Source organism: Periophthalmus magnuspinnatus, chromosome 3 (genome assembly GCF_009829125.3).
Source record: "Periophthalmus magnuspinnatus isolate fPerMag1 chromosome 3, fPerMag1.2.pri, whole genome shotgun sequence".
Taxonomy (NCBI): Eukaryota; Metazoa; Chordata; class Actinopteri; order Gobiiformes; family Gobiidae; genus Periophthalmus; species Periophthalmus magnuspinnatus.
Window position 1 is genome coordinate 15465357 of NC_047128.1, and position 18696 is coordinate 15484052.

General features: G+C 43.7%; 1 protein-coding gene across 2 annotated transcripts in view; it reads right to left on the reverse strand.

Moving 5' to 3' along the window:
* iqgap1 (IQ motif containing GTPase activating protein 1) overlaps nt 1-18696 on the reverse strand; it is a 115963-nt gene that overhangs the window by 13821 nt on the left and 83446 nt on the right. For both annotated transcript variants that reach the window (XM_055220989.1, XM_033983583.2), the window contains 17 exons: nt 13741-13897; nt 13079-13156; nt 11372-11448; nt 10955-11022; nt 10242-10355; nt 9727-9905; nt 6991-7078; nt 6568-6725; nt 6417-6501; nt 5645-5808; nt 5279-5439; nt 4194-4309; nt 3512-3675; nt 2374-2464; nt 1671-1835; nt 632-771; nt 269-439 (listed from right to left, as the gene is read on the reverse strand). In XM_055220989.1, the coding sequence (XP_055076964.1) occupies nt 269-439; nt 632-771; nt 1671-1835; nt 2374-2464; nt 3512-3675; nt 4194-4309; nt 5279-5439; nt 5645-5808; nt 6417-6501; nt 6568-6725; nt 6991-7078; nt 9727-9905; nt 10242-10355; nt 10955-11022; nt 11372-11448; nt 13079-13156; nt 13741-13897 (2176 nt within the window). The remainder of the gene's footprint in view (nt 1-268; nt 440-631; nt 772-1670; nt 1836-2373; nt 2465-3511; nt 3676-4193; nt 4310-5278; nt 5440-5644; nt 5809-6416; nt 6502-6567; nt 6726-6990; nt 7079-9726; nt 9906-10241; nt 10356-10954; nt 11023-11371; nt 11449-13078; nt 13157-13740; nt 13898-18696) is intronic.

An 18696-nucleotide genomic window follows, 5' to 3' on the forward strand; every position in this document is an offset into this window, starting at 1 on the left:
AACATTTTTAACTGGAGTAAAATAATGAAAATAAAGTCAAGCCAATGACTAACATGACTGACACAAATTTGGGGAATGATCGTTGCTGATTAATGTTCTCTGGCTCGTCAGGTACTCTCTCCGCTCCAGGTTTAGTCTGACCTGTGTGTTGGTTCTCATTTATTTTGTAATGACCTCTGACCTCTGACCTGAATTGTAGTGATCTCTGACCTATTAACTGTATGGTAGTGACCTCTTCTGACCTCTCACCTGTATAGTGGCCTCTTACCTGTATTGTGGTGACTGCTGGGCTCTGGCTCTGTAGAAACTCTTTCCGCTCCTGGACGTTCCTTCGGATAAGGAACCCTCGGCACCGCGCCTGGAGGCGCGTGATCAGAGCCTCGTTTGCCCGCCACAACTGCTCGCGGTTATATGCTGTGGTCACACCCGACACTGCACCCTGAACAGAGAGAGGGAGGGTTACTACACACTATAATGCAGAGAGAGAGAGAGGGAGAGAAAGAGAGAGAGAGTGGGAGTGATAGACAGGTGGCTTAATAAATCAGAGAAACACATGGTCCTCAAAGAAGCTGCAATTGGACCATCCCAGATAAGTATGTGTGTGTGTGTGTCCTGTAGGAGTTGCTCTCACCTGGATCTCGTCCTTGCTCAGTTGGCTGCTGTTGGGACTAAACCCCTCTGGTTCGACCCAGGTGCCCTCCTCTGAGCTCAGGTTGTAGTAATAATGATGTCCCCCCTTCACCCAGTGCTTCACCCACTCGCTGCCAATATCTGAAGGAAAGTGTAATAATTTTAAAATTTACTGCTGTGATCTGGGAAAAGAGCCTCAAAATTTAAAATATAATGAACAAAAACAAAATTCTGGGCCTTTATTCAACTTAATAATTTTGGACAAAAGAAATTTCCTGTTGATCAATTGGGCGTGGCAAAACCTCTCAGAACTATTCTGTATGTGTGTATGTCTGACCCAGGCTGCACTCACAAAACTACACCTGCAGGGGGAGTTCTTGCAAAAACTACTATTTATGCAGAACAAAGTACTAGGAAACAATGTATTTATATAAAGACAGATTAAATTTGTATATCATGAGTTTAATCTGACTTTTTACAAATAAATACCAAAAAATACAAAATCTTCAACTACATCTTTCACTTCCTGTCATCAACATTCTCTGGGGATGTGATGCTAACTGTAAGCACTGCTAAAGCTCTGTTACGCAAGTTAGACTTCAATTTGATCTTTGTTTTAACACAGTATGACCATAATGAACTGACTTAGCTGGAACTTAAACAGGTGAGCTGATTTGTGCGGTTAAACAAGTTCCTCTCAAATAACATTACAACCACTTGCTAGCTAGCATTACCTAACAGGTGATGAAGGTAACGCCCCTTTCCACTGTCAATCAGACCTGTTGCTAATGATGTTGGGAGCGACCTCAGGGAAACAAGGCGCCTGATTGGTCTTTTATTAATGTTCATATCTTGACTGCGGAACTAAATAGTGAAATAGAAGCTCCAGGATCATGTAGAGCGCCCATGCACACTTCCTGTTCGGAAAGCAGCACTTGCGGGGCTAGATATGTTCATAGACATGTACAGGCTATGGTCTTCCCCCTTTCCTTCTGTCCTATCCCTGGTCTTTTGAGTGTGCGTTCTCATGAGGTTCTCACCTGGTTCCTTCTGCTCCTTCTTGGTTTTTAGCTCACTCTGGTACGTCTCTCCACACTCAGCCGTGACCCCATACAGCCCCGCCCCAGGGTTCCTGAGTGCGGCCAGAGTCTGAGCAGCGTCGCCTTGGTCCACCGCACGGTTTATGGCCTGGATGCACTGGGAGACTGAGGAGCAACAAACAAACAAATAATGTAATGAGAAAACATGTCAAAGTTTAATTGTTATCTGTCATCACAAAGAAACAGAAACAGGAGCAGTGGGTTACCTCACAGGAGTACCTGTCGTATTATGCACCCAAAACCCACCCAGACACAGGAAGAAATGTAAACTTCACACAGATCCAAACCTGTGACCTGCCCACTGTGAGAGAAGAGTGCTAACCACTACTTAGCAGGAGAAAACATAGTAATAGTTGTAGTATACATAGAAGTAGTAGTAGTAGTAGTAGTAGCCATAGTATGGAGACATACATGTGTGGGCAAAAGATGAATTGAGTGGCATATAAAATGTACATGCAAATAATGAGGATCGTGCAATATTTTGGACTATGACCCCTTTTGGACAACAAATGGAAATGAATCTTTGGCTATAATGCAGTGTATTTACATTCATGTTGTATCATGTCTGTCCATGCACATGCGATCAAATAAATAAATCAAATAAATAAATAGTATACACAGTAGTAGTATTAATATTACTCACAGAGCAAGGCGTCAGCCGTGTTCTGATTGGCTTGGCGGATAGCATCCTGGATCTCGTCCAACCACAGCACAGCAGACGGGTCCTGTGTCTCCTGAAACACACGTCAACATTTCATTATTTTAAATACAAAGAACATTAAAACATTTTAAGTATACAAAATACACGTTTTATAGAGTATATCTGTTTTTGAAGTTAATGTTGCAGTAAATAGTTAAAGAGGGCATGTAAGATTTGCATTATTTATGTTGCAATTTTATGTTTTTGTTTTGATGATTATCCAGCCAGAAACCAGAATGAGCCTCACATGAGTCTCATTTGGGTTGCCAGTTTCAATACTGAAATCCAGTTAGTTTAAAGCTAAAATGACTCCTCAGCACCTGCCGCACCTCCTGCACTGCATTAATCAATGCTAGTGCAGCCTTTGCAACTCAGAGACCGTTAATTCAGAGTGTAGTTTTTCTTGTGTGCAGTTCCCTGTTCTTCCAGCAGAGGGTACCATCTGGCCATGTGCTCTGACAGTTCCCGCCACAAACTCTGAGAGAAAAAGGGGTGTGGCCTCTGGATGAGGTCTAAACCTCTTCATTCCTGGTTTAGTCCTGGTTCAGACCTGGTATAGCTCTGGTAAAGTCCTGGTTTAATCCTGGTTTTGGTTAGGGTTATTTCCAGATCATTAACCCTAGATTTAACTTCTCCTGACCCAGTATGAAGAGTGTTAGCATTTTCTTAAATGCATTTATTCCTTCTCAGGCTGTAAATTCACTTTAGGAAAGTAAAAGTCATAGTCTCTGTGTTATTATATTACATTTTCATTCTGTAATAATTTTCTCAATATACAATAATTGTGGATGATTACATAATGTCCCAAATGACATCATCAAGTGAATGTTTCTACATAATGAGTCCAGAGCACAACAGGAAGCCCCTCCTACTGAGGAAACAAGGCTTATCTCAAACAGACTTTCCTCTGGACTGAACCGGGACTGAACTGGGACTGAACCGGAACTGAATCGGGACTGAATCGGGACTGAATCGGGACTGTCTTTGCAGTAATAGTAGAAGTAGTAGTAAAAGTAGTAGTGTTTGCAGTATTAGCAGTATTTGCCATAGTATTTGCAGTAGTAGTATTCTTGTAACTCACATGAGCCTTCTCGCGCCGCGCCCCTTGGAGGACATCGTGGTAGTGTGCAGCGAGGGCGGGGTCGATGTCCTCGAGTTTCGCCGCCGGATTCTGCAGCGATGCCAAAGTCCTCTGAACGTCACCCTCATCCAACGCCTCGTTTATCTCACCAATTGCAGCGATCCCTGAAGACAGGACAGCCAATTAGAGAGGGGCCAATCAGAGAGTAGCTCAGAGGGAAGGAGTTCAAAGGAAAGGAGCCAATCAGAGAGCAGCTCTTAGACCATGTGCCATTTATATGGCTCCTCAGCACCATTAAAAGCACAGACTGCGCTGGAGCTTATTCATCCAGTGATTGTTAAGACTTGGCACTGGTGCTGTTATGAAACTGTGTTTTGGTACTCAGGACAGCGACCAATAATAGAGCTGCTCTTAAAGGTCAGCAATCAATCAGAGAGTCACTCTTAAAGTAGAGTGAATAATCAGCAGCAGGACCAGATCAAACTGGGCATATTTAAGTTTCAAGCAGGTGCAAAGAGGCTGTTCCCTTAAAGTTGTGCTATGTCACATTTTTGGTGGGATTTATGCATGATAGGTTATGCTTGTTTGTCTGTTTGCTTGTTTATTTGTTTGTTTATCTGTGTGTTTCTTTGTGCATTTGTTTATTTATTTGAGTGTTTGTTTATTTATTTGTTGTCCTTACTCTGGTGCTCATCATGCACAGTCTGGTTGACCTGGTCAATACACGCCTGGATGTCATTCCAGGTCAAATATTCACTTCCTGCTTCAGCTTTTAGTCGTAACAGCTCCTCCATGTATCTGCCAATATATAAGACATGCAGACAGAAATCATATTTATACATATGCACCTGCATCAAATAAGTACGAAAGCCTTAAAGTACCTCTGACAGGTTGAACTAAAACATTTCACGAAAACAGTTAAGATCATATATTTAAGATTTTACATAAAAAAGTTTTACAAAAAAAAAATCCCAGTTTCGCAAGGTTTCAAATTTACTTTGTCGTTGGAAATCATGACCTCATGCTAGAGAATTCCATAACTGTTACCTAGCAACCACCACACAAAACTCCTCTAAGGCACACAGAGATTATTATTTGACAAATAAAATAAACCAAAATAAACCTTTATATTGTTTAAAGTATCAAAAAAATTTGTTTCTTGTGTAAATTGTGCCAAACTTTTGGACAGAATTCTCCCAGTGTGGTAACATCAATATGTTTAAAACTCTCTAAAATGGAACTCTCTACTTCCTGTAATTTTCAACATATTTTTCAACATTTCTTGGCAAATTTCTTCTTGGTTGGTGTAAAAGCATCATTTATATTTACAATTGGTATTATCCCACCAAATAAAGTAAAAATTAGAGAATCATCAGAAACTGTCATCTACACTTTAAAAATAATATGTAAATCCCATATATCTGAACATATATAAGACATATGTACATGAATATGAATCATCTAAACTGCTCTGTGCATCTGATTTGACAAATATTATTTTTATTAAACAGAAAGAACAGCTTTTCAAATCTAAACCAATACAATAAAATCTATATTAAACTGTCACATTCAGCCTTGGTGTTGAGACTGCTGCAGGTGCACTGAAAGGGAAGCAGTTTAAATCAGGCTACAAACAATCATTGCTCTGACTGAAGTGGGTCAACTGTGTTTGAGCTCAGGTGAAGGGCTTCAAAAACACAGAGGAGTCCTTCTGAGGATCACCTGATGATGTCACAAGGTGTCTCAGGGCATTGAGTGTGTGCTCACCTCTGGGCGGTCTCCTGGTCCACGTTGCTCAGGCCAGTCTCAGGGCTGGACAGAAGGTTCCACAGTGCTGTTTTATCTCCTCGCTCCAGCGCAGAGTTCATCAGTACCACCGCAGACAGCATCTCTACGGCAACCATCAGCTCGGGGTGGGACAGGGCACCCTGCAGAGGGAGGACAAGATATGAGGCCATCTGACACACAGGAAGAGCATCTGACACACAGAGAGGGCATCTGACACAATCTGACACACAGAGAGTGCATCTGACACAATCTGAAACATAGAGGGCATCTGTCACACAGGAACACAAGAGCCTGGGAGGGCATCCGACACACAGGGACAAAGCTGTGGGAGGGCATCTGGCTCACTTCGGGGCTCTGCTGCTGGAGGCTGCTCAGTTCTCTCTGATACAGATCTGCAGCTTCAGGAAACACTGTGGGAAGCTGAGCCTCCGGCCTCATTAACTCCTCCACCGTCTTCTCAGGAATGCCGGCTCGGATCGCGGCGTTTATCCTCTCCACCGCGACAAGCACTGAGAGGGAAGAGAGAAGACCTGTCAGAGCACACCCCACAGAGCACCCACAGCACCCCGAGAGAGCCCCTCTAACACCCCACTAACACGAAGGCTGTAGGTGAGATCACATTCCCTCAGTCCATTTCTGTATACATGGTATGGTTTGTCCTCTCCACTGCCACTAACTTTATGGCCAAACTTCCCTGCCAAAGCCTGGTCTAGTCAAACCTCTTTAGCTAAGCAGGGCTAGGCCTGGTCAGCACTTGGATGTGAGACTGCTAGGAATACCAGGTGCCAGAATGGGGCCACAGTGACTCTAGTGCATACTGTTGTTGTGTCCTTAGGCAAGACACATCACCTACATTGCTTGGTATGAAAGTTGTGTGTGAGTGTTGGTGGGAAGGGACAATGGCACAGATTTTCTGCTTTGCTGCTGTCAGTCTGCTCCAGGGCAGCTGTGGCTACAATAGTGTCACTACCACTGAGTATGGAGTGAATGAAGAATGACACTGAGAAGAGAGAAATCTGTGAGAGAACACCCCACAGAGTACACCAACACTAGGAGTCTGAGGAGAAGGAGGAGTCTGGGGAGAGGGAGAAGACGTTTGGGAAGAGGGAAGTCTTACTCTTGTTATATCCGTCTGAAAACTCATTTGCAGCATCTACTCCATTCTGCAGCTCGTCTTTGGTCAGGGCTTCACCTGGCGACACCTGCCACAGAGAGAGAAGGGTCAGACAGGAGCAGCAAAGAGCAGGAGCAGACAGGAACACTCTTACCTGTTCCTTGTTGTCCCTGTCGGCCTGCAGCTGTTTGAGGTACCAGCTCTTGTTGTCAGGGTTCAGGTTCCTGAGGCCCAGAGCTTTGAGGGCCTCAAACAGTTTGTTCTCATCCCCACTGAGAAGAGCACCCTCTATTGCCCGCAGCGCCGTGGCAACTGAGGGGAGAGAGAGGGTTAAGGGTGCGGGGGGGCGAACCTGCGAGCCGCTACGTTCCTGGAACTCAGGGATCTATATATATTATATATATTATATATATATATATATATATATATATATATATATATATATATATATATATATATACACATATATATATATACATATATATATATATATATACATGGATCCCTGCTTAAGTCTGGAGTTTGAGGGTGATGTGTGAGGTTAGGGTGAGGGGTTAGGGGTGAGGGTCATACTCACTGTTGACTTTGTTGACGTTGCCCTGGATCTCCGCTTGCGTCAGGAGTTCGTCGTAAATGTCACGTTCTGCTTCAGCGTTCTCCATTTGCTGAGAGACAAAATGGCCGTCAGCCACACAGCACTTATAGTACATTTTATTACACTTTCATTACAGTTTTATTTAGAGTCATTAAGTGTAGCTGCAGGGGCCAAGAGCAGTAGAACAGGACCCCCAGTTTGAAACTGATCCTTTCTGTGCAGGTCTTATGTCGTAGTAGTAAATACTTCATTTAGAAAAAAATGAGTTTTAATCTTATCTCTTGGCTGAGAAATCACTTTAAACTCAAAGGCTGCAGCGAAATTTGACAAACTCTTTAGTGAAACATCAATGCCACAATTCCTGTCACTGTACATTTATTTTGCCTGTAAAAGCTCCAGTCATCTCCTGCTCTTGACAGTGCACACTTCACTGTGATTGGTTAAACCTACCTGTCACTCAGAGCCTGACAGTAGCTGACGAATACGAGGTGTGGATGGTGTAAGCATTGTGAACTTTTATTTTGAAATGCATCTGTTGCAGTACACATGACTTCCTCTTGCTGTGCCCGGAACTCTTTAAAGACCTATTGTGCTTGTGTCTGCTATAGTTGTAATCTATGACACCCGTGGATCATTATGGTATAATTTGGACCTTTGAAATCACAATATGAATCTAAAACAGCTTAATTAAAGAAACAATGGAACCAGTGGGAGCTGATACTGTAAAGTGATCACAACAAAGCGCCGCATGCTGTCAGCGCCTCCTATGGATAGCTGCACATCACACTAGTGAGCAGCGGATTTTTTAAAATTTTTACTGCCAAAACCTATACCTAGGAAACCTTGTCTTGAAAATAAGATAGTTCAGAAACAGAAACATGTACGAATCACTCCAGATACATCTACAGAGGGTCAATGAGTAGGAAACAACTATAAAGTCCATTTTGTATAATAGGTTTACTTTAATAAAGTAGTATTAGCGCTTACGTGGAATGGGGAAAAAGGCTATTCACTTATTTGCAGGCTTATATAGTGGCAAGGTGCTGAATGAAAAATAAAACGGAAAGTTGGCACATCCATTTGTACATCTGTTTTATGTCAATGGCTGGGACCCTGTAGGTAGGAAAAGGTGTTTTTGAGCCTTGATAGAGAATTACCGAATCATGATAGTGATGTCACCAAAACAGGGTCACTATGGGCAGGACAGACATACGAGTCAGGATGTGAATTCTGATCAGGAGGATTCACGGCATGTAGCGTTAGGGTATGATGTGATAAAATCAAATCCTGATCTCATTAAATTGTCATATTGAGATGCGTCAGCTTTCTCTTGAATGCAGCTCTATGTTCAAACAAAGACACAATTTCCGATCCACTCCTATTGGTCAGCTTCAGCAATGTTTTGAGTGACAGACAGGTGGATTTCACCAATCACCGTGAAGTTTGAATTTGCAGAAGAAGCAGATGGCTTTAGCTATCGCTTAAAAGCAATATAAAAATATATTTATTTACCTCAAAAATCCTATATTATGCAAAACTGACTTGGTACCTCCTCAAAAACATACTTTGTTTCATTCACACATGTTTGAGTAACCCCTTAATATTAGTCCGTCTACATCTCCAAAGCTCAAAATGCTCTTGTTCACCTTGTGATGTCTCGTAGTGGTAGTTTTCAAGTTAACAGCTCCTTTTAGCTTTAGTTCAGTAGAGATTGACAATATCAGGGTTGAAGTCATTCTAGTGAAATGATGCTAAGGAAGGTGTATGGAGTTTAAAAACACAGTTGAGCACTTCCTGTATCACCACATGACATCACAAGTGTTTTCAGTTTGAAAGAAGAATGTGGGTTTGTGTGTTTGTGTGTTAAACATGTGTGAATGAAACAAAACACAACTTTATTACACAGGTCAGACAGTGGACCTTTAAATGTGATAACATTGAAACCATGATCTGGATCCCAGAAAATTGTGATATTATTTTTCTGGCATATCACCAACTCCTAATGAGGAGGTGTGGGAGGAGGTGTGGGAGGAGGTGTGGGAGGAGGTGTGGGAGGAGGTGTGGGAGGAGGTGTGGGAGGAGGTCTAGGAAGAGGTGTATGAGGAGGTCTGGGATCTTGCAGGAGGACTAGGAAGAGGTGTATAAGGAAGTCTGGGAGGAAGGTTGTAAGGAGGTCTAGGAGGATGTGTTTGAGGAGGTGTGGAGGAGATGTGGAGGAAATGTGGGAAAAGGACTGGGAGGAGGATTGTGGGAGGAGGATTGTGGGAGGAGGAAGTGTGGGAGTAGTCTAGTCCTAGTCTAGGTCTGGGAGGAGGTCTGGGAGGAGGTTTGGGGGCACTCAGTTTTGTCCCGTTTCCCTGAGGCTCACACAGATAATTGTGTTTCTGTTTATAACAGCTCTGAGATGGTTCTATTCCCTCTGCCCCAAAGGAAACACTGCTTCTCCTCCGTCATTCAGACGCTTTAATGACCCTAGACCAGATTAGGTCTATTGATCAAGTCCCCAGGGCCAAACTGGTCTACAGCAGGCTCTGAGTTAGTCTTGGTTTAGCCCTGGTCTAGTCCCTCTTCAGTCCAGGTTTGGTCTATTTTCAGTTCTGGTTCAGTCCTGGTTTAGTCCTGGTTTATTCCTAGTTTATTCCTGGTTTTGTCCTGGTTCAGTCCTGGTTCAGTCCTGGTTTAGTCCTGGTTCAGTCCTGGTCTAGTCTTGGTTCTCACCCGTTTCCTGGAGCTCTGGACCTTCTGATCTTTGGCCCGGTGCAGTGTGTCCTGATAGTCCTGGGCAGAGTCTGGATCTAACTGGACCAACATGGCGTTCGGGTTCTGCAGCGCCGCAAAGGTCCCCTGGGGGTCGCCGTGATCAACCGCCTCGTTTATGGCGATGACAGCGGCATGCACTGGAGAAGAGACTCTGTTACAACAGATGTCCTCCCATGATGTTCCACTGCATCTGATTGTGTCAGATGCCCTCCCGCTGTGTCAAAGATGCCCTCCTACTGTGTCAGATGTCCTCCCCTGTGTGTCAGATGCCCTCCCCTGTGTGTCAGATGCCCTCCCCTGTGTGTCAGATGCCCTCTCCTGTGTGTCAGACTGATGTCCTCCCATACCCTATGTGTCAGATGCCCTCCCCCTGTATCAGAGCCCCTCCTCCTGTGTGTCAGTTGTGTCAGATGCCCTCCCCGTGGGTCAGACCAGATGTCTTCCCCTGCTGCGCTCTGATTGGCTGCCCTTACATGCGGCCTCGTCGACTGACAGCTCATTGGCCAGGATCCCTCCGATCTTGCTGAAGGCGGGCATCTGGATCCCGTACTTCTCCAGCTCTGACTTCATGTTGTTAATCTCCTCCTCTGGGACCACAAAGAACAGTCAGGACCAGGGCTGGACCAGGACTGGACCAGGACTGGACCAGGACTGGACCAGGACTGGACCAGGACTGGACCAGGACTGGACCGGGTCTGGATCATAGTTTGTGTATAGAAGTGGACTAAGGGACACCATATCGTTTGGCTCCAGACAAATTAAGCTTATTAATGCTAGTAGTCATAGGGGCGAATTTGGAGCCAAATTCCACATTTGGAAATCCAACCACGAGTATCATACCAACCAAAGAGCCAATCAGGAGCAAGTTGGGTACTTAGCAAAGCTGTCAATCAAACTTGTTGCTAACACTAGAGGGAACAACCTCGGCAAAAGAAGGTGAGTGATGTTCATATCTTGATTTAGGGACAAAATAGTTAAATAAAAACTCCAGGATTATGTAGAGTGGGTTAATGCCAACATTTTAAGGTCAGAATAACGCTCTTAACAGCAGCAGTTACAGAGAGAGGGGCCACAGAAGAGTAGTCAATTCCAGCCAGAGTAGGAATTGACTACTACTTTGCATTAGCATTAGCTATGTCCATTTATATATACAGTCAATGGTCTGGACCAGGGTCTGGGGTCTCACCTGTGAAGTCCACTTTTCCGTAAAGGTCCTGGATCTGAGGGGCCAGTCCCAGTTTGAACAGGTACAGACTGCATACAGAAACAGGTCAGAGGTCACGGTCAGTTCAATGTTAAATGTAGGAGTTACATATAAATAGGATGGATGTAGAATAGTTTTATGTGTTATTTGAAAACATGATATGACAGATATATCTTATAGCTGTGTGTTCAGGTTTGAATTATACATGATTCAGAGAACTTTGTACCTGATCGTTTTACAAGTCTCTGTTACATTTTACATTAAATATAGTAAAACAGTATAGTATAGTACAGTACAGAAATGTAGTTCTAGGACTTGAGTGTGTGGTGCAAAGAGTTTTACAGGTGTCTTTTATATACATTATTTTAAAGATGATAAAAGTTTTGTATATAATAGTACCTGAGTGCGTGAATGCAGTAGATGCAGCGTGGCATGTTCTTCCGGTCATAGATGTCCGTCGTCTCCGGATAAAAAATCTGGAAATGAACAAAATGAAAACATTTTTTTTATCATTCAACAATTATAAGAGACATTATTTTATCTGAAGATGATGTTTATTCCTGGTTTATTCCTGGTTTATTCCTGGCTTTGTCGTGATCTAGTCCTGGTTCAGTCCTGGTTCAGTTCTGGTTCAGTCCTGGTTCATTTCTGGTTCATTTCTGGTTCATTCCTGGTTCATTCCTGGTGTAGTGTAGGTTCAGTCCTGGTCCAGTCCTGGTCCAGTCCTGGTCTAGTCCTGGTCTAGTCCTGGTCTAGTCCTGGTCTAGTCCTGGTCTAGTCCTGGTCTAGTCCTGGTCTAGTCCTGGTCTAGTCCTGGTCTAGTCCACTTTTCTAGACCTGGTCTAGTTCTGGTTCAGTTTGGGTTCAGTTCCGGTTCAGTCCTGGTCAATTCCTGGTTCATTCCTGGTTCATTCCTGGTCTAGTCTTGGTTCAGTCCTGGTCCAGTCCTGGTCTAGTCCTGGTCTAGTCCCGGTTTTGTTCAGGATCAGAGACTCAGGAGCAAGTGAGGACTTGTTTATGAAGAAATCTGTGATTCACGACGATTACCCAAGAACCCCACCCAGATCTACCACGACCAGACCTAATTACACAGGCAGGCAGCAGAGTGGTTATCCTGTCTCCTCCTTTCGTAAGGAGGAGGTGTGCATGTCCTCTCTCTGTGACTGTGGCATAGTGATTATCCTGAGGTTGTGGGTTAAACACCTGACAGTGGAGCTTTACATACATTTGAATAGTCAGTTTGAATATCATCCATTAGTCAAAGAACACTTATCAGATAAAACCAGGAGACAACTCAGCAGTAAGGAGCAGACAGGAGCAGACAGGAGCAGACAGGAGCAGAGAGGAGCAGAGAGGAGCAGACAGGAGCAGACAGGAGCAGACAGGAGCAGACAGGAGCAGACAGGAGCAGGCAGTAACAAACAAACATACAAACTTCACAGAGGAATCAAACCAGCCCTTGTGGTGCTAACCACTCTGCCAACAGCAAATAGTTGTTCAGACAGTAGGCTGTTGAAACACTAAATGTATTTCAGAAAATGTGTTTCCTGAGATATCACTTTTACCATGAACAGTAATATGAGGGGCCATGCACAAAGAGGGCCTGCATAAAATAACACGTGATTATTTACATGGAAACATATCTGAACTTGTGCAGTCTTTGATGAACATTTAATTATTTAATATAGTTTAGTATACAGTAAGGTACACGTGTGTGTGTGTGTGTGTGTGTGTGGGTGTGTGGGGGTGTGTGTGTGTGTGTGCGTGCGTGTGTGTGTTTTTATATCTTCAAAGAGTATACACCCTTTGCTTTGTGAGCTTCATGATGAAATCTCCTGAAATGATTTTCACTTCACAGGTCTGTTATGTCAGGGTCAAGAAATGCAAAAAGTGCAAAATAGTGCGTTAAGGGATATTTAAGAAAACAAAGAAATCAAAAACAGGTTTGGAGTTATTTTGAGATTATGTCAATGTTTGTTACATTGATAGTTTTGATGCTTGAGTGAGAATCTACAGTGTAAATAATCACTGAAATAAAGAACAAAAACATAAAAGTGTGTCCAAACTGTTGACCGGTCATGTAGATACACATATACAGTGTAATACCTTGGGCAGCCCCTTGGCCGACATGGCGTTGAGCCACTGGATCACATTGTCTGTGTGTCTGAAGTGAAGACCTGTGGCCTGCAACAAAGAGACAGATAGTTTTATAAAAGACAGAGGCACAATGAGAGACATAGACAGTTTAATGACACAGAGGGAGGGAGTCCGAGAGAAAGAGAGAGAGAGTCAGAGAGAGAGAGAGTCAGAGAGAGAGAGTCAGAGAAAGAGAGTCAGAGAGAGAGTCAGAGAGAGAGAGAGAGAGAAAGAGAGAGAGAATTTAATGAGATAAAGTCACAAAGGAGACAGAGAAACATAGAGACAGAGGATATGTTAAGAGGACAGAAGAGAGATGTTGTGTGACTGGTTGGTGCATTAAAACCGCTCTGAACTTACACCAAACTGAAGATAAAATTTGTTTTACTTCTTATGAAGATCAACACTTTTAAATTTGCCCTTTACCTTCCCTTTAGTGAGCCCAGTTTACACACTCACTGTGTATTTTTACCATAAGTCCAGTCCAGTAAAAACTCACATTTAGAGGAAAAACTGGGCGGAGCGGAATAAGGTCAATACAACATCTGCTCTGCTCTTTACCAAGTACAGTATTAAAGGTGCATCTTATATCTGGTCTGCTATTTACCGTAAGGACAGTATTAAAAGTGCACCTTATATCGTGTCTGCTCTCGGTCATAGATCTTCTTGAGAGAAACCGTCTGAGGAGCGAAGAAGTGTCCCAGTTTGGCCAAATACACTCCATTCCTAAGCCCCTCCTCCAGCTCCGTGGTGGGTGGGAGCTCCTCGTCCAGACACGCCTCCATCCACCTGTAAAAGAGACATGTGAGAGACAGGTGAGAGACATGTGAGAGACAGGTGAGATGGATGAAACAAACAGGTGAGAGGAGGGAGTCAGTTATCACCCACAGTATTCGGGTCCAGTTAAATGAAGTTCATCAAGGCTACCAGTTATAGCGAATTTGGAATTTGGAATTCTAAATTCCATATTTAGAATTCCGTCCATGAGTATCGTAGCAACCAAAGAGCAAGTGGGGGCTAGTGGGATAGATATGTCCAGAGATATATACAGGATATGGGATAAGACTAGAGGAGAGACAGGTGATGGGGGAGACAGGTGAGAGGAGAGACTGATCAACACCGGAGCTGTAAAATTTGTCTCCCATGTTTGAACCCAAACTGAAGCCATAGTTTTCAGTTCCTGTGTTTTTTTCTGAACATTTAAGACAGAGAAGTTTGTGTTTGAGTTTGAAAGAATCACAGGAATCAAAACATCACAGCTCAGGAATCTCACACCTCAGACTGAGACTGAGAGAAGAGTAGTGAAAGCAGGTCTGAACCGGGACTAGACCAGGACTGAACCGGGACTAGACCAGGACTAGACCAGGAATACATCAGGACTAGATCAGGACTCGATCAGGACTAGATCAGGACTAGATCAGGACTAGATCAGGACTAGATCAGGAATAGATCAGGACTCGATCAGGACTCGATCAGGACTCGATCAGGACTCGATCAGGACTCGATCAGGACTCGATCAGGACTCGATCAGGACTCGATCAGGACTCGATCAGGACTCGATCAGGACTAGATCAGGACTAGATCAGGACTAGATCAGGACTAGACCAGGACTAGACCAGGACTGAAACAGGACTGAAACAGGACTGAAACAGAACTGAAACAGGACTGAAACAGGACTGAAACAGGACTGAACCAGAATTGAACCAGATTTGAACCAGGACTAGACCAGGACTAGACCAGGACTAGACCAGGACTAGACCAGGACTAGACCAGGACTAGACCAGGACTAGACCAGGAGTAAACCAGGAGTAAACCAGGTCTAAATCTTGAGCTTGGTGTCTTGGTGTCTGGAGTAATGTGAAAGTGTGTCTTAAAAAGCATCACGCCCCAAAACAAACACTAAAGTCACTGGAACAATGCCACAGCGGCACCAAGTACGTAATGTACTGAAGTACTGTAATGTCAAAGTACTGTAAAACACAACTTTACTGTAAAAGTATTGCTTAAGTACTATGTGATCTAAACTGCACTTGTAAGGGTACTTTTACCAACATTATTACAGTAAAAATAACTCAATAAACACGTATATATTTGGACCAGATGATCATAACCAGATGATCTGCAGTCTGATCCCAGCTCCAAGCAGTAAGAATTGTTGTTGTGTCCTTGGGCAAGACGCTTCACCCGAATATGAAAGTGATTTACTCTGACAGATCCGCCCCGTCGACATGTGAAATATGTGTTTACGACAGACTTGGACTGAAGCCACACACACAACAAAGCAAAACGTCGCCTTAATGTGTGTACCCTACTAAAGGCCCAGTGAAGCTGAAACATGTTTTTAAGGAAATCATTAGTCATGCTTTAATAAAGGATATTTTCCCACGAGCCTCTGTCCTGATTAAACACTGTCTGACTCAGAACAGCACCTGAACAAAACCCTCACTACTGCAACTGCAGAGACACTGTAACATGCCAGTCACCTGCAATAGAGATAGACCGATAGATATCAGTTGGCCGATATATTGAGCCTATATTTTTACTTTTTAGTGTATCAGCTAACGGCATTAAATCTCCAGCAGAGATATTTTGTTTTGATTGATCTGCTCCCTAAAAAATACACACAAAGCTTTATATTAACACTTACCAAAAGATAAAATATCTTAATAGTCCAAATAGTCCAAATTGGCCCAAAATATTGGCAGATCTTATCGCTCATTGGTTGTTCTGGATTCTAAACAATCAGTGTCAGCACTGGAGATGAAAAAAAAAACCAAAACAAACATCAGTTGATCTCTAACCTGCACCAGCATTTTTACTACTTTTATACTATTATATTATACTGAGATGAAGGTTTGAAACTCAACACTGAACTAATACTGCAATGTAAATATAAACAAATTTTCCTTTTTGTTTAAGAAATAAATGCAGCTTCTCCAATTTCACCATGTGTGTGATTTTTATCTGTATCTATGCTTGTTCAGATGAATATCCTGTTACTGTTGATTATAATCTGAAATATGCTCCTCTGGCTCTGCTCCTCTGGCTCTGCTCCTCTGGCTCTGCTCCTCTTGCTCTGCTCCTCTGGCTCTGCTCCTCTGGCTCTGCTCCTCTTGCTCTGCTCCTCTGGCTCTGCTCCTCTGGCTCTGCTCCTCTGGCTCTGCTCCTCTGGCTCTGCTCCTCTGGCTCCTGTCTGGTCCTCTGAGTGTGTCCTTGTCCCATAGATATGACAGGAATCTAACATCATCCTGTTTCTTAACCGTGTGTCTATAAAAGTCCTGCTGCTACACCTGTCCCCTGCACCTGTCCCCTGCACCTGTCCCCTGCACCTGTCCCCTGCACCTGTCCCCTGCACCTGTCCCCTGCACCTGTCCCCTGCACCTGTCTCCTCACTCTCACCATCTAAACTACACTTTATCATTCGTGTATCTCTATCGGGGCTTACCCTGCATAAATATTGTTAACCCTGTAGTTTAGGTCTGTACAAACATGTTCTGAAATGTGATTGTATTAGTTTGTCAGTTCAGATTTAGGTTTTTTGTTAATTCTTATGGACATGTTTAAAGTATGAACTTTAAACAGAATCTTATTATTAAGATATAAATCTCAAATCAGAGCAGTAACAGGAGTAGCAATAGTAGTATTAGAAGCAGTAGTAGTAGTAGTATTAGTAGCAGCAGCAGTAGAAGTAGCAGTACCAGTAGCAGCACTAGCAGTAGAAGTAGTAGCAGTACTAGCAGTAGAAGTACTAGTAGTAGCAGTAGCAGTAGAATCCCATTATTTAAACAGAAATTACAGATTTAATCACTTATAGATGTTCCCCGCACTGTTCAATCTGGTGTCTGCTCATGAGCGCTGTAGCTACAGACTTCCTGTTCTGGAGTCTAGACCAGAGGAAGTCCGAGTCAGAGGTGGATCTCATCAGGATCTAAACCGGATCTGAGAACGGATCCTCAGGAAGTCCTCCCCACACATCATAGAGTACACACAGATATATACTCCTGATCAAGATCCTGGTTTAGTCCTGTTTCAGTCCTAGTTCAATCCTGGTTTTGTCCTGTTACAGACCTGTTACAGACCTAGTTCAGACCTAGTTCAGACCTGGTTTAAACCATGTTCAAAATGTGTTTAAACAATGTTTAGGCTTGGTTTAAACCCAGTTTTGACCTGGTTTATACCCAGTTTAGACCTGGTTTAGACCTGTACAGAGTTGTGTGTTCACACTTGAGTCACTTCCTGTTTGAATCTGACTCACTTCTGTTTTTAGACCCCCCTCCCTCCTCCCCTTAAACCTCTGCTGTCTCACACACTGCCTCTTTCTCTGTGCTCTCTCCTCCTCACTCCTCACTGTTTCTCTCCCTCACTCTCTTTTTTTACTCTCTCTCTTCTCTGTCTCTCTTGAAAAATCTCCAAGCCAGATGAGAGAAAAGCACAAACATCTTTCCCGTCACAAATGCACACAGTACTTCCCTCTGCACATTTGTCAAAAACTAAACTGTCTGTGTTTCTGTGAAAATAGCCTCAAGTGCTTCTGTCTGTGACACCATGTTTGTTTTGGCGCTCTGCTCCTCTCTGCTCCTGTCTGCTCCTCTCTGCTCCTGCCTGCTCCTCTCTGCTCCTGCCTGCTCCTGTCTGCTCCTCTCTGCTTCTGTCTGCTCCTCTCTGCTTCTGTCTGCTCCTCTCTGCTCCTGTCTGCTCCTCTCTGCTCCTGTCTGCTCCTCTCTGCTTCCGTCTGCTCCTCTCTGCTTCTGTCTGCTCCTGCCTGCTCCTCTCTGCTCCTCTCTGCTCCTGCCTGCTTCTCTCTGCTCCTGTCTGCTCCTCTCTGCTCCTGCCTGCTTCTCTCTGCTCCTGTCTGCTCCTGCCTGCTTCTCTCTGCTCCTGCCTGCTCCTCTCTGCTTTTGTCTGCTCCTCTCTGCTCCTGTCTGCTCCTCTATGCTCCTCTCTGCTTCTGTCTGCTCCTGTCTGAGTAACGCTTCAAACATCTGAAACTTGTCCTTATGTAAACTCTGAAACATGTGAAGAATTCTGAAACTGAAATATAATGTGAACGATGTGAGGAATCCTGCAGAGACTCTCACTGAGACCAGATTGGGACTACACCAGGACCAGACCGGGACTAGACCAGAACTAGACCAAAGTCAGACCAGGACTAACCCAAGGACCAAACCAGGACTGGTTGAGGACTACAACTAGAGCAACTGGTTCAACAGCATTCACAAGATTCATTCTGGTCCCAGTGTAAGTCCTGATGCCTTGGACACTGCCACAGCCGCCCTGGGGCAGTTGGCACAGATGTGGAGGTGGAATCGAACTTGTGACCCTGGCTTATGGTCAGAGGAGTAGGGTTAGGGTTAGGCAGAGAGCTCAAAATAATAAGCAACATTTAAATACTGAGTATTTCACTTCACTCGATTTGAGCAAAAAAGAGCTGATTTAAAAAATACAAAAAAATTTAGACCTACCAGGTTTAAACCAGGACTAAACCAGGATTAAACCAGGACTAAACTAGAACTAAACCAACGCCCAGTACTACAAAGATACTGTGCATGTACTGTTACACTGTAAATTATACTGTAGGGTTGTCAAAA